Here is a 27,026-nt window from a genome sequence, read left to right as displayed (position 1 = left end):
CATGCAAATGATAAATGCCTAATCAATCACTTATAAATGCAAATCATTAACACACTCAACACATATTTACCATGTGCCTAAAATATCTAAAGTACTGTCACAGCCCCTGGAAACACTTCAATGAAAAGGTCTTTGCCCTTGTGGAACCTACATTCTAGTGTGGAGGAACAAAATACATCAGCTCATTTCAGAGAGTGATAAATACCATAAAGACAATGTGGGATGAAGGGAATCAGGGAAGATCTGGGGAAAGAGTATAACATCAAAGGCATATTGAAAGATGGTTAGTGACAAGAACAGAGGCAAGCAGGTGTGGCAGAATGGAAGAACTGGGCATGGAATCAAAAGACCTGAGTTTCCATTTCGGCTCTATTACCTTACTAGTTAGGTAATATTCTCGGAGTCTCTATTAGGATAATAATTCCTAATTCACTAGGATGTGTAAGGCTTAGTAAGATAATTTAAGTGAAAAGAGTGAGGCCAGTGCTTGGCATTTTGGTCCCCTGTATTTGTGTCAAATTGTACCTATCTGGAGAAGGACATCAAAATAATACAACATGGATTATGATTTTGATTAAAGATGCCAAAAGAAACTTAACAATATAAATCCCATCCCTTTGATCAGGGAATTCTATAATAGTTATGTGATTAACAAAAATACAACCTTAAGAAGGATAAAATAGGTTAAGAAGGATAAAATAGTTATCCTTCTAAACTATTTATCTGACCTCAGGATTCTACTATTGGTTACAACTGCTTTAAACAATGATGTGGCAAAAAGTTGAATAGTCTATCCATAATACCAAATGCAAACACAAAAACAGATTTATAATAAAGGATCCAAAAATTATCTCTCAGCCTTTTTCCATAACCTCAAACTTTAGTGGTCTACACTATTTTTAATCTTCTGTATATCTAGGTTCTATTTCTCTGGTTCAAAAGAGGAAAGGAAATTTTCCACTCCAGATTGCATAAGAGAAGTGCTTCTGGGTACATTTACCTCTTGCCTCCTTTAATTGCTGCTTATCTGAAACTTAAGAACTAGGACTCCTGGAGTTTGAGTAGGGGGTTAGATTGTCAGATCACTGAGATGTTTCCTCTGAAATATTCCCATCCCTAATCAGTCCTCAAACCCTACTACATCTTAAGGGCAGAAAATCTTTTGCCCTTTACATCTGTTTTCCAATCTCGTATGTCTGGAATGGGCCTACTATAATCTGCTTTTCGTCAGACTTTGAAACCAGAGAATCCATTCCTTAATATTGCTAAGTGTTATTGTCACGGTTATCCTGAATCTCATTCTGGTCTTTTCTATTATTAATAACTTGACTTGGGAAGTCAGGAACAAACCAGATCATCATGACAGGGTAAAGTCCAAAAGAATAAGTTGATCAACAATGAAGAGATATTGCTCTAGGGAAGGATTTGAATAAGAAAAAGAAAATGAAGAGATAAAGAAAAATTTAATTCATAGAACATAAGCTAGTGTTCCCATCTACTAGCTGTCATAAACCTTTTATGTCAAAGCAACAACTATGCTTACTTCTTGTCATACCAAGCCTACAGAGCCTACAGACACTATGAGGTGTCCGTAAAGTCTGGAAAACATAATACTTTATATTTTTACAAATTGAAGATGTCCTTTATGACATTTTATACATTCACCTATGTTTCCATATTCCATAGATACCTTGTAGAGAAATACTAGAATGGAGAATCTGTCTCAAAAATGTTAAATATACCATCTTGTAGAGACAAAGGAAAAAACTATAACAACTTGGCTTTAAATTTTCATTCATTCATTTAAGGAACACCTACTAAGTGTCAGGCACTTCTAGGCACTGGTTTACTTGGTAGCACTGACCATTTAATTAGTTGCACTGGGCTGGGCGCGGTGGCTCATGCCTGTAATCCTAGCACTCAGGGAGGCCAAGGCAGGCAGATTGCTGGAGGTCAGGAGATCGATCCCAGTCCGAGCAAGAGTGAGACCCCATCTCTACTTAAAAAAATAGAAAGAAATTAATTGGCCAACTAATATATATAGAAAAAATTAGCCAGGCATGGTGGCACATGCCTGGAGTCCCAGCTACTCCGGAGGCTGAGGCAGAAAGATTGCTTGAACCCAGGAGTTTGAGGTTGCTGTGAGCTAGGCTGACACCACGGCACTCATTCTAGCCTGGGCAACAAAGTGAGACTCTGTCTCAAAAAATAAATAAACTAAACTAAAATAAAATAATTAGTTGCACTGAGTTACTGATGATAGGGAATGACTTGTATTTGATATCGATCTTGAAATGAGTTTGAATGCTTGAGGAATAAAGCTATTTGGCCATATAATAGTCTTGTGCATGTATAATCAGCACTCAATGTTTTCTTCCCTTTGTGTATATTAGTTCTATGATCACTTCATATGATATAAACGCTGTTTGGTGTCCCTTTCTGTTTCTCTCTACTGAGGTTTGACAACAAGGGATTTTATCATAATATTTATTATTTCTGAGAATTAAATAATAGTGCTGAGAGAAAAGTAGGCTTTATTCCACAATGCTAAGTTACTACCATATTTTAATTCACTATTATTTTTCTATTTCTTTCTTTTTTTTTTTTTTTGAGACACAGTGTCTCTCTTGCCCAGGCTAGAGTGCATGGCGCCAGCCTAGCTCACAGCAACCTCAAACTCCTGGGCTCAAGCAACCCTACTGCCCCAGCCTCCCGAGTAGCTGGGACTACAGGCATGTGCCACCATAGCTGGCTAATTCTGTCTATATATTTTTAGTTGGCCAATTAATTTCCTTCTATTTATAGTACAGACGGGGGTCTCGCTCTTGCTCAGGCTGCTTTCGAACTCCTGAGCTCAAACCATCCGCCTGCCTCAGCCTACCTGAGTGCTAGGATTACAGGCATGAGCCACCACGCCCAGCCCTTTTTATATTTCAAATTAAGTCAAAATGCAAATAGTAGAAGCGTTTCCCATTAAGAAGTTTACATGTACAGCACCTGTAAAGAATACTAAAGAAAAACCGAAGTATAACAGGTGAGATGGGACACATGAATTCCTTTCAGAACAAGCTACCCACAATGTATAAGGCCCACCTGTGGAAAATTCCTTGGGAGGCTGGCTTCTTTTGCAAGCATAGCAACCTCCCCAGGAAAGCCCCCTTGAAGCTAAGACTATATTACCTCAACTCTCAAGATTCAAACTTGGGCTCTATCCTGAATTCTATCTCTGACAAGCACACTAGCCCTACAGAGTCAGGTATGACCTCCAGGGAAGTGGGAGTAAGAAGCTTCAATTAGACCCTTAATATCTCCAGAACCACCAAAATCAACACTTGCAGCAGTCAGGAAATTAAAAATTTAAGCATTTCTCCTATCAGCAATTAAAATGTTCACAGAGCAAGGAAAACTCTTACACTTACATTAATGAGTCAGCCATGGCAGAAACGGCCACAAATCGTCACCCTTCGTGTGACATAACTCTATACTCCCTAGTCCTCAGAGCAGCATGACTAACTTTCTAGAATATACAGTCACCATAATATACAAAGTGCCTTCTGATGCTCTTCCATACTGCTGGACACATCTTTCTAGCCCCTCTCCATTAGATTCCATCAGCTGGTGTTTAAACTCTGTACTGAATATCAACAATATTTCCTCTATTAATCTCTAATTCTGACTACAATTAGTAGTTAGGCAGGTATCCAAGAGCTGTAACAGTACTCCTATAACAGTACCTAATTTTCAGAACACTTTGTATCCATTCTCTCATAAAGCAAACACAGAAGCTAGACCCCTGCTCCCATGCCTGCCCGCATGCTTTCCACTCCACCCCCTCTATTTTTGCAGACTGGGAAAAAGAATCACAATCACTTGACCCCAATGACCAGTGTCTTCCTCATTTCAAGATTCATGGGTTGTATGCTCCCCTCCATCTAATTCTTTTTCCTCAGTAAAATTCACAAGGTTTAATTAAACTTTTTGCATTGTAGTAAACCAAGCATAATCTTTTGATATTGCAGATCAAAACACTACAAAAAAACCTGAGCAATGACAACCAGTTCCAACTGGACAAGCATGATACCTCATGCAGCCCTGGAAAGACAGAAAATAGGCTAACGGAGAAAGTTATGTAAGTAGAAAACTATGTCTCTGTCAGAGGATAACTAAAAACATTACATTTTTGAGGGCGTACTTTTATATTAATCCATGGCAAGGTTGTGAAGAGTTTATATAACACTAACAACTTTTTCCGCATGCAATTTTGAAGTATACAGTTTAAATTATTGTTTCCAATAGCATTTTTTTAAAAAGCCCTAATGTTTCCTAAACGACCCGTTTTAAATAGAATATAACGTGGCTTTGCTGGCATTTATTAATACATCAATGTCATAATACGTTCTGAATAGTTTATAGGGTTGGGTGGACCTTAAGTGGTTTTGCGTTACAGCAGTAGTTAAAAAAAAAACAGGCCGGGCTCAGTGGCTCACGCCTGTAATCCTTGCATTCTGGGAGGCCAAGGCAGGCGGATTGCTCCAGGTCAGGAGCTCGAAACCAGCCTGAGCAAAGGCGAGACCCCTTCTCTACTATAAATAGAAAGAAATTAATTGCCCAACTAATATATACAGAAAAAATTAGTCGGACATGGTGGCACATGCCTGTAGTCCCAGCTACTCAGGAGGCTGAGGCAGTAGTATCCCCTGAGCCCAGGAGTTTGAGGTTGCTGTGAGCTAGGCTGATGCCATGGCACTCACTCTAGCCTGGGCAACAAAGTGAGACTCTGTCTCAAAAAAAAATTAAAATTAAATTTAAAAAAACCAACTACAGAAGAGTCTTCAGTTTTAAATCTAGGTCATACTATCTTTATTCAAAAGCAAGCATAAGCTGAGTGCAGTGGTACAAGCCTGTCTGTAGTCCCAGCTACTTGGGAGGCTGAGGTGGGAGGATCACTTAAGTCCAGGAGTTCAAGGCTGCAATGAGCTATGATCATGCCACTGCACTCCAACCTGGGCAACAGTAAGACTCCATTTCTTAATAAAAAATTTCTTTTAAAGCAAAGGCAAGCATAAACTAGACAATTTATATTTCTCCTGAAAAAAAGGAATACAAACTAGTTGAAAAATATTGACATTTCCTAAAAATGGATTGAGTAGGCATATTTGTTATTTAATATCATTTATATTACCATGAATTCATGTAAGGAATTTCTTCTGTTATTGATAACCCAGCAGCAATATTAACACTAGATTATGTTTAACTAGACATATCAAAAAATATAAATTTTTCTATAATCATTTTTAACTTGAGGGTAGAAGGAAGAGGCATAAAGGCAGAGATGCAAACAGGAAACATGAAATAATTTGAATATTTTTTACAAAAATATTCAAAAATACATAAGGTAAATGAATATGGAAAAACATTGAAAACTATTGACTCTAAGTGGTGGTATGTGTATGGTCACTGTATTTTGATTCCTACATTTTTGTAAATAAGACAATATTTTAAAAACACAATTTCCAGGGTATCTCATAAGGTCAAGTACAGATTCAGCCTAGTCTCCTGCATCTACAGTGGACTGTTAACCCATGTCCTAGAAGTAGTATAGCCAAGGAGGTAGGAGCCATGGGCTCCAGAAGTAGATTGTCTAGGTTCAAATCCCAACTTTGCCAGTTACCAGCTTGATCTTGAGCAAACAGTGTAAATGTACTGAGCCTCAATTTCTCTGTCAGTATAACAAGAATAACAGTCCTCCTATCTCAAAGTAGTTCCACTGAAAAACTACATGGAAGGTGCTTAGCACAGGACCTGGCCCATTGGTAAATGCTGGATTACCACTTTATTATAATGACCAGAGGCTATGAAAAGAATAAATGGCATTACACTGAAGTTTGGAGATACTTAGAATGCACTGTATTACATGCTGTTAATCCATTCTATGATAGACTGCACAATCCTAAGGGTACAGACAAAAATAAATAAATGATATTAGATAGAAGTCTAGGATTATTCAGATTGCACTGTATGAAAAATCACTAATCTATACTTTGGTAAAATCATGCAGAGTCTCTAGTCACCATCATAATAACAACAAAACCCAAGTATTACAGGATACTTTACTATGGGCCAGGCATTGTGCTAAGTACCTATAATGTAGTTCTTATTTGATCTCAAATGTAGCAAAAAACTATTACTATTCCCATTTTACAGATGAAGAAATTGAGGATCAGCATGTTTACATAATTTGCTCAAGATTATGAAGCCAGTAACTGGCAGAGTTGAGATCTGAATCCAAGCAGTCTGCCACCAAAGCCTGCTTCTGACAAAAACTATCCACCTGTACCTGGGCAAGTCACTTAACATAATGGGACTTTGATTTCATCCTCTGTAAAATGAGAAGAATGGGCTGGAATAGGTGGCTCTCAAAAGTCCCTTTTAAACTTCTCTGGAGGCCTGGTGCAGTGGCTCACACCTGTAATCCCAGCACTCTTGGGAGGCTGAGGTGTGAGGATCACTTGAGCTCAGGAGTTCGAGACCAGCCTGAGCAAGAGCAAAACCCCATCTCTACCAAAAATAGAAAAAATTAGGCAGGCATAGTGGTGCTTGCTGGTAGTCCCAGCTATTCAGGAGGCTGAGGCAGGAGGATGGCATGAGCTCAGGAGTTTGAGATTGCAGTGAGATATGATAACACCACTACACTCTACCAGGGGCACCAGAGCAAGACTGTTTCCAAAAAAAAAAAAAAAAATCCAAATTCACAATACAGAGAATAGCTCTAGTCCTTTTATGCACTTAGGCTTTCCTGTCTTATAGAAAATACATAATGAGTCATATGTATAATTTCCCCAGTGGAGTGCCTCACCATTCTTGAGCTCTGCTGGTGAGAGGTACATCACCAAGATGCTTCAGTCTGATAGAAAACCTCACTAGATAGTTCCACCACTAAGTCCCTTTCAATGGAGTACAAAGAAAACATGACTCAATTCTTCTTGACAGCACCAGCTATAGGGAAGTTAACTGACACCTAACAACAAAACTAGCCAGAGCTATAGGACCTGAGTTAAGTCACTCTACCTCTCAGGACCCTCAGTTTCCTTATAGAAATAAAGTGGCTTTTAGATACAAGCAATCCCTAAGAAAGCAGTCACCCCAACCAGAGAAACCAATCAACTTTATTAGAATAAAGAAGTATGTATAGCTTGTAAAACCACATTCAAGTACAGTTATTTCTTTTACAATATAAACCATGTGAGTAAAGCTTCAAAAAAATCTATTGGGTTGTTAGGAACTGGTAGAAGAGAAGAATTGTAGGGAGCATGGTTTGTTTTTTTTTTCAAATATTAAGATATATTAGAACAAATCACTGTTGACAGCCCTTCTGTCTCAAACAGTCTGTCTAATAAAAAATAAAGTTGGTAGTCTATGAAATAAAGTCTTCAATTTAAATAAAATATTTGCCAAAGTAAATGAATTTTTAAAAAGTCATGAGAACTACTTATTTTATCCCTTTTTTAGAAAAATTATTTAAATAAATGCACAACCACAAAATTCTGCACACAAGACTTAAGGTGCTCTGTTTTTGTTCTTTAAACACACCTGATATAGTTATCAACATAAACCAAATCTGATAATATCACATGCTAAATAAAGCACAACCAAGTTACTCCTCTGGTTTTAATATTGCTTCAAAACTCTAAAGCTCCATTTGTTGTTGTTGGTTTTTTGAGACAGAGTCTCACTCTGTTGCCCAGGCTAGACTGCCGTGGAGTCAGCCTAGCTCACAGCAACCTCAAACTCCTGGGCTCAAGCAATCCTTCTGCCTCAGCCTCCCGAGTAGCTGGGACTACAGGCATGCACCACCATGCTCAGCTAATTTTTTATATATATACTTTTAGTTGTCCAGCTAATTTCTTTTTATTTATTTTTTTTTAGTAGAGGTCTCACTCTTGCTCAGGCAGGTCTCGAACTCCTGAGCTCAAATGATCTGCCCGCCCGGGGCCTCCCAGAGTGCTAGGATTACAGGTGTGGGCCAGTGGGGCCAGCCTATTTTTAAGAAAAAGAAACGAGACATAAAGTACATGTAATTCTTCCTAAGGCCAGATAAAAAACCCTCAATTTTCAATCAAATCTCTCCTCTTACATATGTTTTGGCAAATTTTTGCCTATTCTACTGCATCAGCAGGGATGAAAAGATAAGAGACCAAACTAAATCCAGTCCATTTGGCTCTTGTTAGCATCACAGGTGAATGGTTTGTTGAAACAATTGGCAATCTCCAAGCTGCTAGTCAATATAAGGTTAGGGAAAATTTTGTGGATTTAATCTCTCCCCTATCCCCATTTCAGGAGATAATTAACAAAAGCTGGTTATATTCAGATTTATCTCCTAGAAAAAGATAACTAAATCTGTCTACCCTATCAATTTCCAAACCTCCCTATAAGATCCTCTAAGACTGGATTTGGGCAGAGAATGTCACAATAAAAAGAGGGCCTCTCCTACCAAATGCAGGCTCCCTGCCCTACCTCCTCCAAAAGTAAGCACATAGATGAGTTCCAGAAAGCAAATTCCTCCTTTTCTCTATCTAACCAAACTAATCCCACTTTGCAGTATCGCTTCGTTTTATTAAAATAAGTAAACTTTAAAATGAGAAGAAATATACCTTAATATTAAAATCTTCCATTCCTTAAGGACCCCTGTGAAAATTCAGTAAGAACCTCTCATACACACAATTCAGAGATTTCATGGACACCCTTGAACTTTCAAGGTTAAAAATCCTTGTTCTAGTCTACAGAGTCATGTTCTTTCTCAATAACCCCATCCCCTCCTTCAGGGATGGGAGTCACCCCAAACATCTGGAATGTAAAGAGCCACAAAATGAAGGCTAAAAGTGCACCATTTTAAACTACCTCGGTCAAATTGTGAGTTCTGCCTTCAGCAGTGTTCATAAGATTTCTACTTCATTTTCTTGACCACCCAAATTGGTCTTGTTAAAAACCCTCCCCTCTCCCCCGCCCCTTCCTTTTTCTTTCTTTTTTAACTGAGCCTAGAAGCTTACAGCCAAATCAATTTGAAGTGAAGGATAAGTGTTTGCCTGAGAGCAAAAGTCTCCCCGCCCCCCAGTGAACTGCACACCCTCACCACCCCTTTCCCACCCAAGATGTCTAGGACACTGTCAACTGCTATCTATGGCTGTGGGCTGGATGAGAAAGCAAGAACAGAAATAAGCACACTCTCCATTCAACCTTTTTGTCTAGGGCACTTCCTGGATTTTTCATTGGCATTTAACACCAAGACATAAGACTCATTTTTCATTAAACTTGCAAGACTTTCACTTTGCCCAGTTTCAAGTGGTGTAATTGATCTGTATTGTCTTCTTAAATAACCCCACTGGTGAAGGACGCTGCAGCTTTAAATATTTCAGTGCTAGCTAGCAAATAGACTCCATTGCAATATGGCTCTGAAGGTCGTGTCCTATTGTCTCTTTTCTCTGCAAAAAAAACAAAAAAAACAAAAAAAAAACCCAATTTCTAACTCCTTTTTCTAGGTAACATGGAAAGGGTTGCCCCTAGAATTTCCACTCTTCCACCTCCTTCCTTTACAGAGTTCTGGGTGTTTATTGGAATCTCACAAGCGTAATTTTCCTGGCAGGGCCAATATGCTGATTGTTATTAATGATTCTAGTACCTTAGTGAGACATAAACACATGCGTTCACATTAGTTTAATTGAGCATATGCAACTGTCTGAATTAGCACCACTCGAGGGTTGTTAACCTCTTTAAGAGTAAAGCCAGGGTAGTTTGGGTGTGGACGGCTTTCAGGCGGCACCCTGAGCCTGAGATTGCATAACCTGCAATGTGTAGCTACTTAAAATGATAGGAATCTCAGACTACTCTTTGTGGGACTATGCCAGCATCTTGCCATACACTTGCAACTTTGTCAACGGAGGTCAAAATAAGAGGAGAAAATAAACTACAAGAAAAAGCCCCTTTTCTACCCTGACCAGGTGCATAAATGATTCCTCGAACAGTCACAATTCCCACCCCGCCCCCCAACCTCATTCCCCTGAGAGTGGAACAGCCCCAGCCCCACTTCAGTGAACTGGAGGCTTTGGAAGGGTGCAGAGGGACTGAACATTGCTGCCCTTTTTACAGAACAAAAATGGGTGGGCGATTAAAAAGCAGAAAGAGCAAAAGGAGCGAGAGGAAGGCGTGTGCAGGTGCACCCGAGCATTACCTGAAATGGCAACAGATTGTTACCATTATCGGTCCGGAAAGCGTTATCCTCCATCCAGGACTTGGAGGTGAGCGGGGCCGCGCGAGGGAACTTGGGTGGCGCGATCACATTGCTGGAGAAGGGCTTTTTGAGCGGCGAGATGGGGTTGAGCGGGGAAGGCACCCCGACGCCCACGCCTACGCCCACGCCGACCGCCCGGCGAGGGTCCCGTCCCGCTTGCAGGCCACCCCACGGGTTGGACGGTGCGCTCCAGGCGGCGTTCACGCTTTGGTGCGTGTTCCAGCTGGACGAGGCCGATGAGGCGGCGGCCGCGGCAGCAGCGGCTGCAGCGGCCGAAGAGGAGGACGGCTTGCTGGTCATGATGGGCTGGTGGCCGTAGGCCGCGGCGGCGCTCCTCTGCGCATACGGTGCCTGGCTAGGGCTGGCCGGTGACCGGCGCTGTTGCGGGGGCTGCGCCTGCGGGGGCTGTGCCGGCTGCGGCGCCGGCGGCGGCGGGGGCTGTGCCGGCTGCGGCGCCGGCGGCTGCTGGTGGTGCTGGGTCTGCGCCAGGCCGATCTGCGGGGAGAAGGTGCCTCCGAAGACTGGGTTGACATGGTGCGGGAAGTTCTGGAAGAGCATGGTCCCGTTGACTGGGGTGATCCCCTGGAAGAAGCTGTCCTCCACCGCGTTCGTGGTGCCCGTAGACCAGGTGCTGCCGAAGGACGGCGACAGCGATGCGCCCGGCGCCGCCGGCTCCTGAGGCGGCGGCGGCGGCTGCTGAGGTGGCTGATGGAAGCTCAAGCCCGGCAGGAGCGGCGATTCCATCTGCATCTTGTCCGGGCCGTTGGGGGCCGCCGGGGCCGCGGCGGGGCTAAGGGCCGGCACTGCGCTGCTGTCCTCTGGCTTGGGGGTCTCTGAGGAGAGGGGCGTGGACGGGGCTTCGGCTGCGCTGGGCTCGGGTTGGGGCTGCTGCTGCTGCCGCTGCTGCTGGGGCTGGAGCTGGGTTTTGCTTTTGTCCATCAGTAAATCATCCTGCATGGTTTGCGCAGCTGAAACGGGAAAAAAGAGAGACGCGTTATTGTCAGTGTGATGATCGTTAATGCCCCTCGCAGAGGCGGGCGGGTGTTTTACTTGCGAAAATCCAGTGCCACCGCTACTAGCCAATTGCAATGCAAATCCATAATCTCCCATTTAGAAGAACAGGTCGGGCTGGGGGTGGGGTGAGGCTCGAGCAAGGTCTCTAAAAATACTGTGAGAGCGTCTTCACCCTTTCTGATGTCTTGGTTCCTTTTCTGTATTAGTGAGAGATGTGCTTATAAGACAGAAAGACAGCAATTTCGCCACGTCTCTTTTCCCTTCACCGGAACTCAGAGCGTTCACCCTGCAATAAGAAACTGATTCTGGTTCCTGTTTTTTCCCAAGCACCACCCTCCCCCAGTTATTTGCATACGTCAATAAATACTGCTGCGTCCTTCAGCAAGGTTAAAAAGACACCGCACACACGACCCTTTCTTCCGTCCTTCTCGAGCTCTTTAAAAAAACAGTAGCCTTAGCCCTCTAGATTAGCAAACTGCTTTCTTGCGTTGATAATTGTTTCATTTAGCAGCAGCGAACCACGAGGGAGGAAATCCTTGGCATTTGTTAGGAGAAGGACTCAGCTGCACAATCATTCTCTGCTCTCCCAGTAGCTGCAGCTACTCCATTTTGTTAGGAGACAGTATTAAAAAAAAAAAACCAAAAAAACCCCACCGTTTTTAAAGGGGTAAAATCCTACTGAAACGTTGGGAAGTGCTTGCTTCTTGTTACTCTAAGGATTATGGTTTTTATATTTATTCTCTAATTTTCCTGTCTCCAATTCTGCCGCACAAGAGATTTATTGGCATTTCAGTGCTTCAGGTCTCCACAGGAGCCTGAGAATTTCTCTGCAGAGTGGAGAAATGCTTCTGGTTGGATTTAAGGTGTGTGTGTGAGAAAGGAACTTACAGTGAGATGGGGTGGAGGTGGGGCTTTTTAAAAATCCCTTGGAGACTTAAGTAGACAGTCAAGATAATTCTGGGGTTGCCAGATTTTCGTTTTTTGAATCCTCCTGCTGCTGCCATGGTCACAAGGCTAGCAAATTTAGAATCCATTCTCTTATCACTAGTATTAGCAGTGAAAGACTATGTATGGTTTGAAGACCCTGAATTACCATATGCTAGCAAAAGTGTTAAAAATAGAGGAGTACAAAGTCCCAAATTCTCATACATTGTAATTATAGTGCATTGCCATCACTGTTTCATTTAACCATATAAGGAGCGTATGGTATTTTCCATTTCGCATAGAAGGGCTATATTTTCACCTCTGCCATACAGCCTGTTTTCTTATTCAAGGATGAAAATTAGTTGTCACTCAGAACCTGGAGATTTCCATACATGTAGTTATCATTGAGTTAGCTTGTCCTTAGAATACGTTAATTACTTTAAATATGTGAATATTACAGTGCTGAGAAGCTGAAAACAAATGTTTTGAAATGCTAAAGGAGCGTATGACCGAACATATAATTATTTTTAGGTGATGATTCAGTATAATTGCAACAAAGTTATTAACATATTTAATGCAGTTACTTAATTAACTCAGACACTTGAAGAAGCATCTTTCTCAGGACACTTGTAAAAGGGCATTCAAATACAGAAGCTCTACCTATTATTTTTATAATAACTATTGTAAAATAAATGTATTAGAAAATGGAGATACTACTGCTCTTAAGTATTAAGCAAAAGATGTTAGACCAAGAAATGGAATTTAAAGTAGTTCTACTATTTTATTAAAGACTATCATTAAAATGGTTCATTGATATCTTTCAGAGTTTCATACACAAACAAAATAGTGGGATCAAGGAAATGCTTCACAGCCACCTTACTCTCCTTTCTATTCCTCATTGCCCTGCCTTCTCCCCCACCCCAGGGAAAAAAACCAATCCAATATAATACACATCACAGAATGCCAGCTACTATTAATAAAAGCTACTTAAGATTGCTTTTATGTTCCTCAGTTCCCTCAGTCTAAAACAATGGCTTTGAGCAGTATTATAAAATACAACACAAAGAGACAAAGCTTGGATTCAGACAGCACAAAGTTCTATTGCTGCAAAGAAGATGGTCATAGAAAGAGACATTTTCATACTTGGTTTAAACAGTGTGCTGTAAACCATTATAATCTGGAATTTGAGTAACTTCCAGTGAGCTAGAATTATCTTTACAATAGCCGTATCATCATGGCTGAAATAGGTGTTTGGTTATAATTTTAATATCACTGTTTTTGTGGTTGCTTGTATTAATGTTTCTGGTTAATGACTTCAGTTTAAACTACATGGAAAAATTAATGCTGTACTACAGCAAAAAAAAAAAAAAAAGCCAAAAAGTAAGCTGGGCTCAGAACATTTTATAATTGCTGTAATTAATATTAATATATTCACTACATTTTTAAAATGTTATACCAGGAACACCCATTTCTCTTGTCAACACTCCTTAAAAATATAAATTTCACTTTCTGCATAAATTCATTCTGTCAAGGTCAAGACCCACCTTTAATAAAATAAGACCCATTTAAACAAAAGGTAAGCAGCAGATTAAGATAGAATTTACAAAGGCAATATGCAATGCCTCTCAGTAGCTGCCTGGATAGTTTGGTTTTTGTTGGATTTTTTTGCTTATTTACAGCAAAGTCTGAGAAATAGATACCTCCTTCCCCTCCCCCACCGCGCACACAATAGATATTCTTTTACATGCAATAACCCAATTTCAAGTAACAAATTCTTAGTAACAGTTACCTTTGAGTGTCCAGTTTTTAAGGATCGATAAAATTTAAAAGTGTACAGTATTTATTTTCTTCTTTCAGGTTGATTATGTGACCGCTCTGGCAAAAGCACTTTGACAACTGTAAGAAGAGAGGGCATGCGCACACAGGGAACTGTGGGGGCTGAAGTCCTTCGCAAGGTACTCCGTCTGACTTCAGCACATTCATCCAGGAAAGGAGGAAGGCTCGAAAATACAGATTCCGAGAGGAAGAGGTTGTGCCAGATTGCATTATATCCTCCTAACCAATGTAAACCACTAGTTATTGGAATGAAGGGGGAGGGGGAAATAAACTGGTTTGTCAACTTGATTTAGGAAGCCAGGTTAAAAGAGAAACTGGATTGTAGGACTCAGAATAAATAAACCCAGCAGAGCTACCTTAAATGGTATTAGAATGATAATGACCGGGAAGCCAGCAAGAGGAACCCAACTGGAGAAAAAGAGATTGAGATAGAGAAGAATAAGCAAGGGAGGAGGAACTACTGGAGAATGTTAGATACTTAAAATCTGACCATACTTAAAAGAAACACTTTTAATATAGAATAAAAAATACCTTAATATTAAATGTAATATGAATCTTGGAGGTCAGGTAAAAATAGGTTTTAGTCACAAATTTCTGACATCTTGCCTACCCAGATTTCTTTGTATTTGAGTTTTCAACAGAGGCACAGATCACTTATTTTAAGATTGTACTTGGTATGTTCTGAATCAACTCACCTCCTTATTTTTTCCTGTCAAAATGGAAGTTTACCTTCCGTTATTCATATAATGATTAATCAAATAAAATTCAGCTCTCTTATACTAAAATACTATTTGGTGAAACAATTAAAAATATTTTGATATATTTAGTGTTTCACTACATAGGACAGTGATTACTTTATTCAAGACAAAAAGTAGATGTAATTTCTATTATAAAAATGTTTTGTATGTTTTTTTCCTATTTTAACCTCATTATTCCAAGGCTGGAATCTCACAACATATTAACATCACCTGTTATCATCTATAGTTTCTGAGAGCCATAGTTCAAGAACTAGTTTGTTCACATAGGCAGAAGATAGTATTTCTTGTGGGATTTGGTTCAGTATCATTCACCCAAGTGATTCAGAGTAAATGTCAGTTGATGACTATGCTGATTGAACTTGGAACTGAAAATATTAAGCTTCATTTAAAACTGTCTTTATTTCCTATTTCCCTTCTTTACCAATTACAACTAAAGTATTACCAGAGGCCACTAACTTACAGCATTTAGTAGTCTTGTTTCTTTGTTTTGTCTTTGTTTCTATTTATTTCTAAGGAAAAAACCAAAACTAACAATTTAAGAAAAATCATTTTTAATGAATCTGCCAAAAGTTCTGTGTAAAATAACTAAATGTTGCTCCTACTGTGACCTTAGCTTATATTCCCCATTTTTTCTCTTCCTTTATCCTCCTAAAGAAAGCTTCACTTATGCCAAGGTGCTATACTCATCATTTGCATTCCAGAGTTTGCAAGGATCAACTCAAGGTTAATCTTACTCCTGAAGACTTTACCAACCTATCTAACTTCTACCATATTTTCAAGTACTCTAAACTAAAAAAAAAAACCATAAAATTCTTACAACTTTAAGAAACAGATTTTTTAAAAATTATTTGATGTTAGCAAGATTTTATCACTAAAGTAGAAATTTTTAAGTTATTCAGGTGTGCTTGAAATTGTTTACTGGGCATTTATTAATCCACTTGACCTCAAGTGCAGGTCTACTAATAATTGGCACAATGGAGAAAGATAAACTTTGGCCCTAACCTTTGATAAATCATAATAAATTGTTAGCACTGCCCATATTTCATGGAATTGTATTATCTTTGAAAATAAACTAGGGCTGACTGCAGTGGCTCATGCCTGTAATCCTAGTACGCTGGGAGGCAGAGATGGGAGGATTGCTTGAGGTCAGGAGTTCCAGACTAGCCTGAATGAGACCCGTCTCTACAAAAAATACAAAAATTAGCCAGACGTTGTGGTGTGTACCTATAGTCCCACTACTATGATCATGCCACTGCACTCCAGCCTGAGCAACAGAGCAAGGCCCCATCTCAAAAAAAGAAAAAAAGAAAAAGAAAAGGAAAATGACTCAAACATAAATACCAAGGTATAAATACATACCAGGCAAAGGAATTATAAGAGGACCCTCAATAAGGACAAAGCTCTCCTCTACTGAAATCCTGTTTTACATTTAACCATAAAGGAAGCACTTTCTGAAATTTAGAATATTTTTGGATAGCTATACAATATATTTGAGTTTTAAGCTATTACAAAAGGTTCAAAAAGTTTTACAGAATTAAAAAGGTTATAAATTAATAACATTACAGTAAACTAATGTTAATTTTTTTTTTGTATTTTTGAGACAGAGTCTCACTCTGTTGCCCAGGCTAGAGTGCTGTGGTGTCAGCCTAGCTCACAGAAACCTCAAACTCCTGGGCTCAAGCAATCCTACTGCCTCAGGCTCCGGATTAGCTGGGACTACAGGCATGTGCCACCATGCCCAGCTTATTTTTTATACATATTTTTAGTTGTCCAGCTAATTTCTTTCTATTTTTTTTAGTAGAGATAGGGTCTTGCTCTTGCTCAGGCTGGTCTGAAACTCCTGAGGTCAAAGGATCCTCCCACCTGGGCCTCCCAGAGTGCTAGAATTACAGGCGTGAGCCACCACGCCCGCCGGGCCTTAATTTTTTTTTTTTTTTTTGAAACAGAGTCTCACTCTGTTGCCCAGGCTAGAATGCCATGGGGTCAGTCTAGCTCACAGCAACCTCAAGTCCTGGCTCAAGCGATCCTTCTGTCTCAGCCTCCTGGGTATCTGGGACTATAGGCATGCGCCACCATGCCCAGCTAATTGTTTCTATTTATTTTTAGTTGACCAATTAATTTCTTTCTATTTTTAGTAAAGACGGGGGTCTTGCTCTTGCTCAGGGTGATCTTGAACTCCTGACCTCGAGCAATCCAACCACCTTGGCCTCCCAGAGTGCTAGGATTTCAGGCATGAGCCACCGCGCCCAGCCCTTAATATATTATTGAAGGAAGAAAAAAATTTTAAATAAATTTGGTGTAGCCTGAATGTCTAGTGTTTATAAAGGCTACCATAATATCCTAGGCCTTCACATTCACTCACCACTCACTCACTGACTCACTCAGACCAACTTCCAGTCCTGCAAGCTCCATTCGTGGGTAAGCACCCTACCTATACAGGTATATATAGTTTTTGATCTTCTATTCTGTATTCTTACTGTACCTTTCCTATGTTTAGATACAAAAATACTTACCATTGTGTTACAATTGCCTACAGTAGTCAGTGTAGTAACATGCTGTACAGGTTTGTAGTCCAGGAGCAATATGCTATACTATATAGCCTAGGTGTATAGTAGGCTATACCATCTAGGTTTGTATAAGTACTCTGTGATGGTTGCGTTACAATCAGATCACCTAATGATATATTTTTCACAGCATATCCCTGTTGTCATTAAGCAACACATGACTGTATCTTCTTCCTTTTTCCTCCTTCCTTGCTGTCTTTTCTTAGCTTTTTACATTTAGGGTTGTGCTGTCTCTCTTAGTCTTCTTTGCTAACAGACTTTAAATATTGAGTACCTCAGGGCTCCATCGTTGGCCCTCTTCTCACCTCACCCTATGTGAGTGACTTTCCCAATTGTAAGGAAAGGACTAAGCCTATCTTATTGATAGCTATAGTCCCAACAACTATCACTGTGTCTAGTACACAATAAATAGGAATTCAGTAAGTATTTACTGGATTAAAATTACATTTATATCCAAAGCACTAAAAGTGCTAAGGTAATTTACATGGCAACAAACAAACCAACGTAACCTAGAGGACGTATACTACCAGATATCAAGACCTATTATGAAACTGTAGTAGCCTACATGGTTACTGGCACAAGGACAAGCAAATAGACAAATGGAACAAAATAAATCTAGAAACAGATCCATATATGTATGATCAGAATTATGAAAACAGTAACACTACAATAATGAAAAGATGATCTTTTCAATAAAGGGTATTGGAGTCAACTAAATATCCATATGGCAAAAAAGAGATCTTTACTTTTACAATACCATACCCAAAAATCAATTCCAGATGGATTGTAGGTCTGAATGTAAAAAAAGGTAGTAATAAAGCCTAGAAAAGAAAACCTAGGCAATAGCTTCATAACATTAGGGTAAGCAACAATTTCATGAAGTCACAAAAACAATAACCATAAGGAAAAATGTAATGAACTGGACTCATTAAATCAAGAATATCTGTTTACCAAAAGATTAAAAATATACAGAATGAGAAAAAACTTATGCAGTATTGTTGGTTTTTTTTTCAAAAAAAAAAGACTTGTAATCAGAATATATAAAGCACTCTTAAAAATTAAGGCCGGGCGTGGTGGCTCACGCCAAAATCCTAGCACTCTGGGAGGCCCAGGCGGGCGGATTGCTCAAGGTCCGGAGTTCGAAACCAGCCTGAGCGAGACCCCGTCTCTACCAAAAATACAAAGAAATTAATTGACTAACTAAAAATATATATACAAAAAATTAGCCAGGCATGGTGGCAGCTGCCTGTAGTTCCAGCTACTCGGGAGGCCGAGGCAGCAGGATCACTTGAGCCCAGGAGATTGAGGTTGCTGTGAGCTAGGCTGACGCCACGGCACTCACTCTCACCTGAGCAACAAAGTGAGACTCTGTCTCAAAAAAAAAAAAAAAATCAATAAAGGTAGACATCTCAAAAACAGGCATAAGATGTCAACAAAAGCATATGAAGAGATGCTCTACCTCACTAATCAACAACAAAAAAAAGGCAAAGTAAAACCAAGTATGGCCAAAATTGGAGAAGGTAGGGAATACCAAGCATTAGCAAGGATGTGGAAGAACTCATCTTTCAAACACTGCTGATGGGAGCATAATTTGATATAATTATACAACCATATTGCAAAATCATTTAGCAGTATCTATTAAAGCTAAACATTCACAAACCTTATGACCCAGCAATTCAGCCTCTAAGATATATACCCAAAAGAAATGTAAACATATGTTCACCAAAAGATATATTCAAAGCAGTATTATTCATAATAGACAAAACCTGGCAACAACCCAAATACCCATCTACAATTGAATGCATAAGTAAATTTGTGATAGATTTAGATAATGGAATATCAAAAGGCAAAGATAATGAATAGACACCAACTTTATAAAACAACATACATAAATTGCATGACTACAATGCTGAATGAAAGAAGCCTCACATAAAAAGAGTAACTACAGGTGGCTAGCACCTATAATCCCAGCTACTCAGGAGGCTGAGGCAGGAGGATCGCTTGAGTCCAGGAGTTCAAGGTTTCAATGAGCTATGAACACGCCACAGCACTCCAGCCTGGGTAACAGAGTGAGACCCTGTTTTTAAAATAAGTAAATAAATAAATAAATAGACAGGTGATAGATAAATAAATGAGAGTATATACTATGTGATTCCATTTATATAAACTTCTAGTAAAACTAATTTATGGTACTGGAAGTCAGCATAGTGATTAACTTTGCAGGGAAAAAGGGGACTTTAGGGATGCTGGTGATACTGTTTCTTGAACTGGATGCCATTACACAGATGTGCTCACTTTGAAAATTCAGAAAACTGGATACTTATCATTTGTACACTTTTCTGTACTAGGTACAGAAGGTATATAGTACTTCCATAAAGTTTGCAGAAACACATAATGTATTTATAAAGATTTTTTTTCCTCCCTCTCCTTCCTACCTGTGAATATTATCTTCTGTAAGGTAAAGAGAGAAAAAAAAAACAAAAAACAGCACAATCTGGCCAAACAGGAAGGGGAGCCTCAAGTTTGGGTCACCTAAGCTAGAGAATTAGGGGGCTCTCTATATACCAGGCCTATATTCCAGGCACCAAATGTAAAGATATTTGAAAAAACTCAACAATCCTTGACTTCAGAGAACTACAGTCTAATAAGGGAAAAACTCAAATAATTTGGTCCATTATTAGATATCCCTTAAGTAACTTAGAAAGCTTTTAAGATTGTTAAAACCTAAGGCAATTTACAAGCAGGAAGTCCACATCCTCTGAGTGAGACCTGTTAAGCAATTCTAGTTTAGACTAGATTTGAGAACAGAGCAAGAAAAAAACGGAGCAAGAAAGCAAGCAAACTGAGCCAGATGTGGTTTGGTGGGCAACCTGGAGAGCATGTGGGGTTCTTTATATTTCTCATTTCTCTATTAGTCTTGAGTTCATTCATTCATTCAGTAATTTTATAAAGTAGCAATTCCAATTTTACCTACCTTTTTATTGACCTTGTCTGTAATTTCTAAGAGAAAACTGAGGCTACTATGCAGTAATATTAGTATTTTCAATTTCCCCATTGCCTACCAACAAGCCATCCCTTACAAATTTATCTGTATCCCCCCTTCCATATTTCCTTTCCTCCTGTTTCAGAGGAAGCTGAGTCTCCCTACAGGCCTACAATTAATCCCTCCATCTATGGTCTAAAACCCATTCCTTCTGGTTTCCTTTAGACCTAGTTCATTAGCTTAATTATTTCTAACTCTCTCATTCTCATTCCAGATAGGTTGTGTGAAAGAAACCTCTAAATCCTAGCTCTACTTCCTTACTTCATTTCACTCCCCAACTTACTGCAGTCCAGCTTCTGCCTCTACCATTCCACTAAAAGTACTCTTGCTACTGATCTTAACAAGGTCACCAATGACCAAATGACACTGTTCAATTCTTATTCACCCATTCTTCATAAAATACTTGTAAGAAGAATTGTAAGATGTCCCCCACCCCAATATTACCAGTGAGAAGCTAAACAGTAACTGTAGTCCTACAACTTCAATTCTTCCAACAACAAGGAGCTTGAGGGTGGATTTTTTCCAAGAGCTTCCAGATGAGAACTCAGGTTAGCCACAACCTTGATTAGAGCCTATAACACCTTGAATAAAGAACCCAGCCATACTGCACCAGAATTCTGACCTACAGAACTGTGAATTAATAAATGAGTGTAGTTAAAGCTTGTGATGATTTGTTACACAGCAATAGAAAACTAATACAACACTATTCCATTTTCTTTTAAGATACAGCTCTCTAGGCCAGGCACGGTGGCTCACGCCTGTAATCCTAGCACTCTGGGAGCCCGAGGCGGACGGATCACTCAAGGTCAGGAGTTTGAAACCAGCCTGAGCAAGAGCAAGACCCTGTCACTACTAAAAAAAACTGAAAGAAATTAATTGGCCAACTAAAAAATAAAATAAAATAAATATGTATATAGAAAATATATATATTATAATATATAATATATAGTATATATAAAAATATATATAGAAAATATATATGTATATATAGATATATATCTATATATATAGATATATATCTATCTATATATAAAAATAAATAAAATGAGCCAGGCATGGTGGCGCATGCCTATAGTCCCAGCTAATCGGGAGGCTGAGGCAATAGGATTGCTTGAGCCCAGGAGCTTGAGGTTGCTGTGAGCTAGGCTGACGCCACGGCACTCTAGCCCGGGCAACAGAGTGACACTCTGTCTCAAAAAAAAAAAAAAAAAAAAAGGCCGGGCGCTGTGGCTCACGCCTGTAATCCTAGCTCTTGGGAGGCTGAGGCGGGCGGATTGCTCAAAGTCAGGAGTTCAAAACCAGCCTGAGCAAGAGTGAGACCCCGTCTCTACTATAAACAGAAAGAAATTAATTGGCCAACTGATATATATATATAAAAAATTAGCCGGGCATAGTGGCACATGCCTGTAGTCCCAGCTACTCGGGAGGCTGAGGCAGAAGGATCACTGGAGCCCAGGAGTTTGAGGTTGCTGTGAGCTAGGCTGACGCCACGGCACTCACTCTAGCCTGGACAACAAAGTGAGACTCTGTCTCAAAAAAAAAAAAAAAAAAAAAAAAAGATACTGCTCTCTGGGTCTTCACTTATCTCTTATGTTTTTTTTGTCAGTCTCATGTACCCTAAATATAGTTTCTCCCAGGGTTCTCCTAATTCTATACACTCTTCCTAGGCAATGTTATGTTCCTAAAGTTCACCACTGTCTAGGTTTCCAAATCTTTTTGCTAAGCTACAAACCACTATTTAACAACTTCTATATATCTAGGGATGCTATAGCAACTCTTCTCCCACAAATGCGCTTCTGCCTTTATTCTTGGTTGACTTATCTTATTTAATGGCACCACCATTGATCTAGTGTTCCAATCACTCAAGTTAAGAATCTGGCCCCCACTGCTAAATTTGACTGGCTGAAAAAAAAAAAAGGAAAGGAAAAAAAAAAGAATCTGGACATGATTCTGTCCTTCCCCTTCCCCCTCAATGAAGGACAAGTCTAATAGGTCACTAAAACTTGTTAATTCTGCCTTCCTAAATTTCTGGTTGATATCTCCAGCTCTTCTTCCACTGCCAGTATAATACTGCACCCAAATTATGGCAATAATCTAATGTTTCTCTTCTGTTGCCCTTCCAAACATGGCCTCCATACTCAATTCTGAGTAATCATTCAAACACAGTTTTACAATGTTATGCTCCTTCCTAAAACTCTTTAATGACTTTTTGCTTGCAGAGAGGGTTAATTCTTCTAATCCTACTCTTCTTCCCACCCATACCTAACTCTTACAGGTCCCCAGAAGGACCATGTCTTCTACCATCATGCCTCTGTACCTATAGTTTCTTCTGCTTGAAATACCTTTCTACCTTTTGATAACCTTTTTCTACTCCTCCACTAGAACCTAGTTCAAGTGTCAGCTATTTGAAGATTTTCCTGACCATGTGAGCAGAATCACTGATTCCTTCCTCTGTAATATACACATATCTCTCTTACAGTATTCTTTTTTGTTTGTTTGGTTGGTTTTTTTTTGAGACAGAGTCTCCCTTTGTTGCCCAGGCTAGAGTGAATGCCATGGCATCAGCCTAGCTCACAGCAACCTCAAACTCCTGGGCTCAAGCAATCCTGCTGCCTCAGCCTCCCGAGTAGCTGGGACTACAGGCATGTGCCACCATGCCCAGCTAATTTTTTCTATATATATTAGTTTGTCAATTAATTTCTTTCTATTTATAGTAGAGATGGGGTCTTGCTCTTGTTCAGGCTGGTTTCGAACTCCTGACCTCGAGCAATCCACCTGCCTCAGCCTCCCAGAATGCTAGGATTACAGGCATGAGCCACCGTGCCTGGCCTATTACAGTATTCTTAATACTTCAGTGTAATTATTTATTTACTGTCTGTCTTTCCTAGAATAGCTCCAGGGTTGGGACTATATTCATTTTTATCACCTAAGCACTGGGCCCAAAACATAGAGATCTGGATAAAAGTCTGTTGACCAAATCAAAGAACAAGGTATCTTTTACCCAATTTATAGAGGCTGAGAGCACTTTTTTAAGTTAACATGAGATGAAGAGAAATTCTATTGCCATTAAATGTATTTCAAAAACCTTATGCTTAATGATACTATGTTTAAAGTTTAATGAAGATATTCCATATAAAAATTCCATATAATTAATTTACCATTTCCCCTGTTGCAGAATATTTGTTTTCACTATTTTCCAAACTGATTATTTTCTTGAGTCATATTTCTAAAGAAATTGCTCAATTGAAAGGTATAACATTAAGGTTTTTGATACATATTAACAAATTGCTTTAGAAAGGTTGTAGTTTACACTTACACCAGAAATGAGCTTCTAATATGAAAATAATGAATGAATAGCATAAAAAAGAATATAGTTCCTGTTATGATGATGTGATAATATAGAAAAGAGTCTTTATTCTTTTGATATGCCAAATAAGATTTCAGCACCCTAATATATTTAATACTTTGTCATTCTTTTTCATCTTCATGTTATAATGAAATAGTGAAGATAAATTTATATACTCACAGCTTATGTTTATTAGCTGGAGATTCATTTTCAAATTATGACATGTGTATATGTGTATGTATTCCATAGGAATAGAAGAAAAAGATGAAAAGCTTTCATCTTTGTTCTCTCTACAGACTTCAATTGTAATTCTTTTATTTTAAAAACCAGTATTTATACATTTCATGCATTTTTGTTTCTCTTGGGTCTGAAAAATGCTCAGTAGATGAGATATTTTTATACAAAAAGCTTTTATGCATCAAAAATTTGTGAATTTATACCAGAATCTAAATTTGTACTCTTTAAAAAAGTGCCCTATGCTATTTTAAATTTTATCCAATGCAAGTTGAGTCCCCCTTACCACAATGTCCTCTCCTTTACATATTGCCTTTAAAACAGCATATCTTCCTTTAGTCAACTATGGCTTGTTCATGTTCCTTCTCTTGTTAGGGTAACTCAGATATAAGAACCCTCTGGAGACTGCAAAAACTGTGGAATGATTTTAGAAAATATAGTTAAACTTTACATGGGTTATTTCTTCTCCCCCTATAATAAATATCAATTTATATTTTAAGTTATTATAATTTTAAAAAATTATCCAAGAGACCATATGTTCTTTTGTAAGACTTCAGAGAAGCAAATCCTACCCTGTTATTTATTATTATTTAAATCTCCTGTAAGTTTCACCATTTCACTTTAAATTCTGTTCCAAAGTTCCTTCACAAAATTGGAACCAAGAGGCATCTCTCAAGGAGCAAGCATAGAAGTATCATCAGCTTTTACAGTTTCAACTCCCATACCCAAAGTTTTAGCTGTGGCTTTGAGCATTTTTCTAAGAGCTGTCTAACAGTCTGCTGGACATTTCCATGTACAAGTTTCATTGTATCATTCATCACTATCTATGAGATAAGATTCATATCCTAGTATTTAGCGCTCTCCTGATCTAATCCCAACGTGTGTTTCCAGATAGTATTTTCTCCATTTCTCCAGGCAAACTGGTCTACTCATGGTCCTGAACCTTGCTGATGTTACTGACCCTATATGGAATATCCTCCAAATCCTCTTTGTCTATTCTAATCTCTCCTTTCTTCAGAACCCAGTTTAAATTCTGGCTCCTAATAATAGCATCTATTTGTACCACACATTTATTGCTCTGCATTTCTATCTACCTTTCCTATCTACCTTTTCTCTTATATGTTAACTCCCCAACTAGAACTCTAAGCTTCTTGAGGGCTGTCACTGCAACTTTTTTTATCTTTCTTAGAGTCAGATAGAGTATCTACATAAAGCTTAGTAATAATAGCAGCTAACACTTATGCAGCATATACTATGTGCTAGGTACAATGCTAGGTACTTTGCACATATTAATTCATTTAATCCATGCAATAAATTTATGAGGTAAATACTGTTATTGTCCCTAATTGCAGATGACAAAATGTAAACTTGGGTGATTTACCTAAGTAAATGGTCACAAAACTAGTGGCAGAACTGAGACCTATTAATAATTTCAGGATTTTTTACTCTAAAGCTATTTTTTGGTTAGTTGCTCATACAAGGAGGTCCTCTTGTTCTATTTGGTCCATATAGCCCAGAAGACAACTTGGGCTTCAAAGGTGTGGGAAGAAGGCAAATTGTGGTTCAGCAACTTTTCTTTCTTCCATTGACACAAAGCTTTTATGTAATGACCTTTGCCTGAAAACCAGAGATAAGCACTAACCCAAGAATTCCAAATTCTATGTATGGGCAAGACCGAGTCTCATTCCAGAGTGTCCTAAATCATCTGTCTTCAAGTTGACTTCTTGACTATCTTCAAGAGGATGACTCATCAAAAGAACTAATTTTAGTCTTCAGGGATCCAGAGAACAAGGCTGGTCCAGGCCTGTGGTAATGGAGAAAACTTCTCTTTGCCACAATCCCTGCTTTAACAGCCAGTAGTTAATAAGTTTTGTACAGGCTGATGAGTCACAGGGATCATCAGAAGAAAGGAAAGGGCAATGATCAGTGTGTTTACCCAGGTAGCCCGTGGATCCTAGTATTTGAAACTAAGTAGTGTTTGTGTAATATCAGTGCCTTACATTCACAAAGGGGATTAGACTTTACCAAACCCCTGCACCTTTATTATCTCACTTGATGTTAACAGTCCTGTGCAGTGAAAGACAGTATAGACAGGGCCCTTACATTCCCTTCTACTGATTGTGCAATGCACCAGAAGGCTAGGTAAGGAGACTAGTGGAGATTGAAATCTAGCCCGTGCTCTTCTAACCAAGCTCATGAAAGTTAGTGCAGAGTTGCATCTGCCTGGAAGAAAAGGCACCTTTTCCAAGTTTCCACAAGGGGACTAAATGAACAGATGACAACACTTAGGATGACTGTTGGGATTCCCACCTTAAGACGTGGAAACTCAAGTTCAGACATGTTACAAGATATAGCTAATAAGTGGTGGATTCATAATTAGAATTCAAGCCTTCCAACTCATTGGTTATCACGTTTTTTTCAACTATACTACAAGTCTCCCAATGGTTCAATATGTTCTCTCTGTCTTCTCATGTTGCAGACTTGCATCCTCAGTCTCTTGCTCTAATCAGTTGAAACAAAACCTAGAGAATTTTTGCACAGCTCTGTTCTGAAGTCATAGCTGTTCTCTTCTTGAGGAAGCTGAGGATAGATATCTGTGCCAACTGTCCCAAGAGAGATACTTTACATGGATATCCTACCACTTTTAAAAAATAAATTAGACCAGCTGCCCTAATGTTAATGGTTCATGACATCATCACAGTAGCAGGGGGTCAACATTATTTAATTATTGGAGGTGATATGTAGAAAGAACATGGGATATCCAATTAACTAAATGTAGACACTATCACTACCACTTATTAGCTGACTGGCCCTGGGTGATAACAATTACAAATAATTTTTTTAACTCATACTACTTGCAATAACATTTACTTTATTTAGATGATAAATACTTTCATGCAACTCTAACAGTTAAGTACCTTATCCTCATTTAACAGATAAAGACACTGAGGCTACAGTAACTTGCCTAGTTTATAATGTTGGGAAGTGGAGGAGCCAGATTTCAAACTCAGGCAATCCGGCT

The 27,026-nt window shown here is 39.1% G+C and overlaps 1 protein-coding gene across 6 annotated transcripts in view; it reads right to left on the bottom strand.

Annotated features, from left to right (window-relative positions):
• The window catches only part of CPEB3 (cytoplasmic polyadenylation element binding protein 3), a 199,148-nt gene that overhangs the window by 144,151 nt on the left and 27,971 nt on the right, over positions 1-27,026 (bottom strand). For 4 of the 6 annotated variants that reach the window (XM_012765822.2, XM_012765869.2, XM_012765878.2 and 1 more), the window contains exon 2: positions 10,226-11,253. In XM_012765822.2, the coding sequence (XP_012621276.1) occupies positions 10,226-11,242 (1,017 nt within the window). In that variant the 5' untranslated portion in view covers positions 11,243-11,253. Of the gene's footprint in view, positions 1-10,225; positions 11,254-11,471; positions 11,605-14,012; positions 14,611-27,026 lie in introns of those variants that run through there. The other 2 variants (XM_012765838.3, XM_012765849.3) reach the window with 2 other exon arrangements.

This window comes from Microcebus murinus, chromosome 14 (genome assembly GCF_040939455.1).
Source record: "Microcebus murinus isolate Inina chromosome 14, M.murinus_Inina_mat1.0, whole genome shotgun sequence".
Taxonomy (NCBI): domain Eukaryota; kingdom Metazoa; phylum Chordata; class Mammalia; order Primates; family Cheirogaleidae; genus Microcebus; species Microcebus murinus.
Note: the sequence above shows the minus strand (reverse complement) of the source record. Positions and strands in the feature narration are given on the sequence as shown.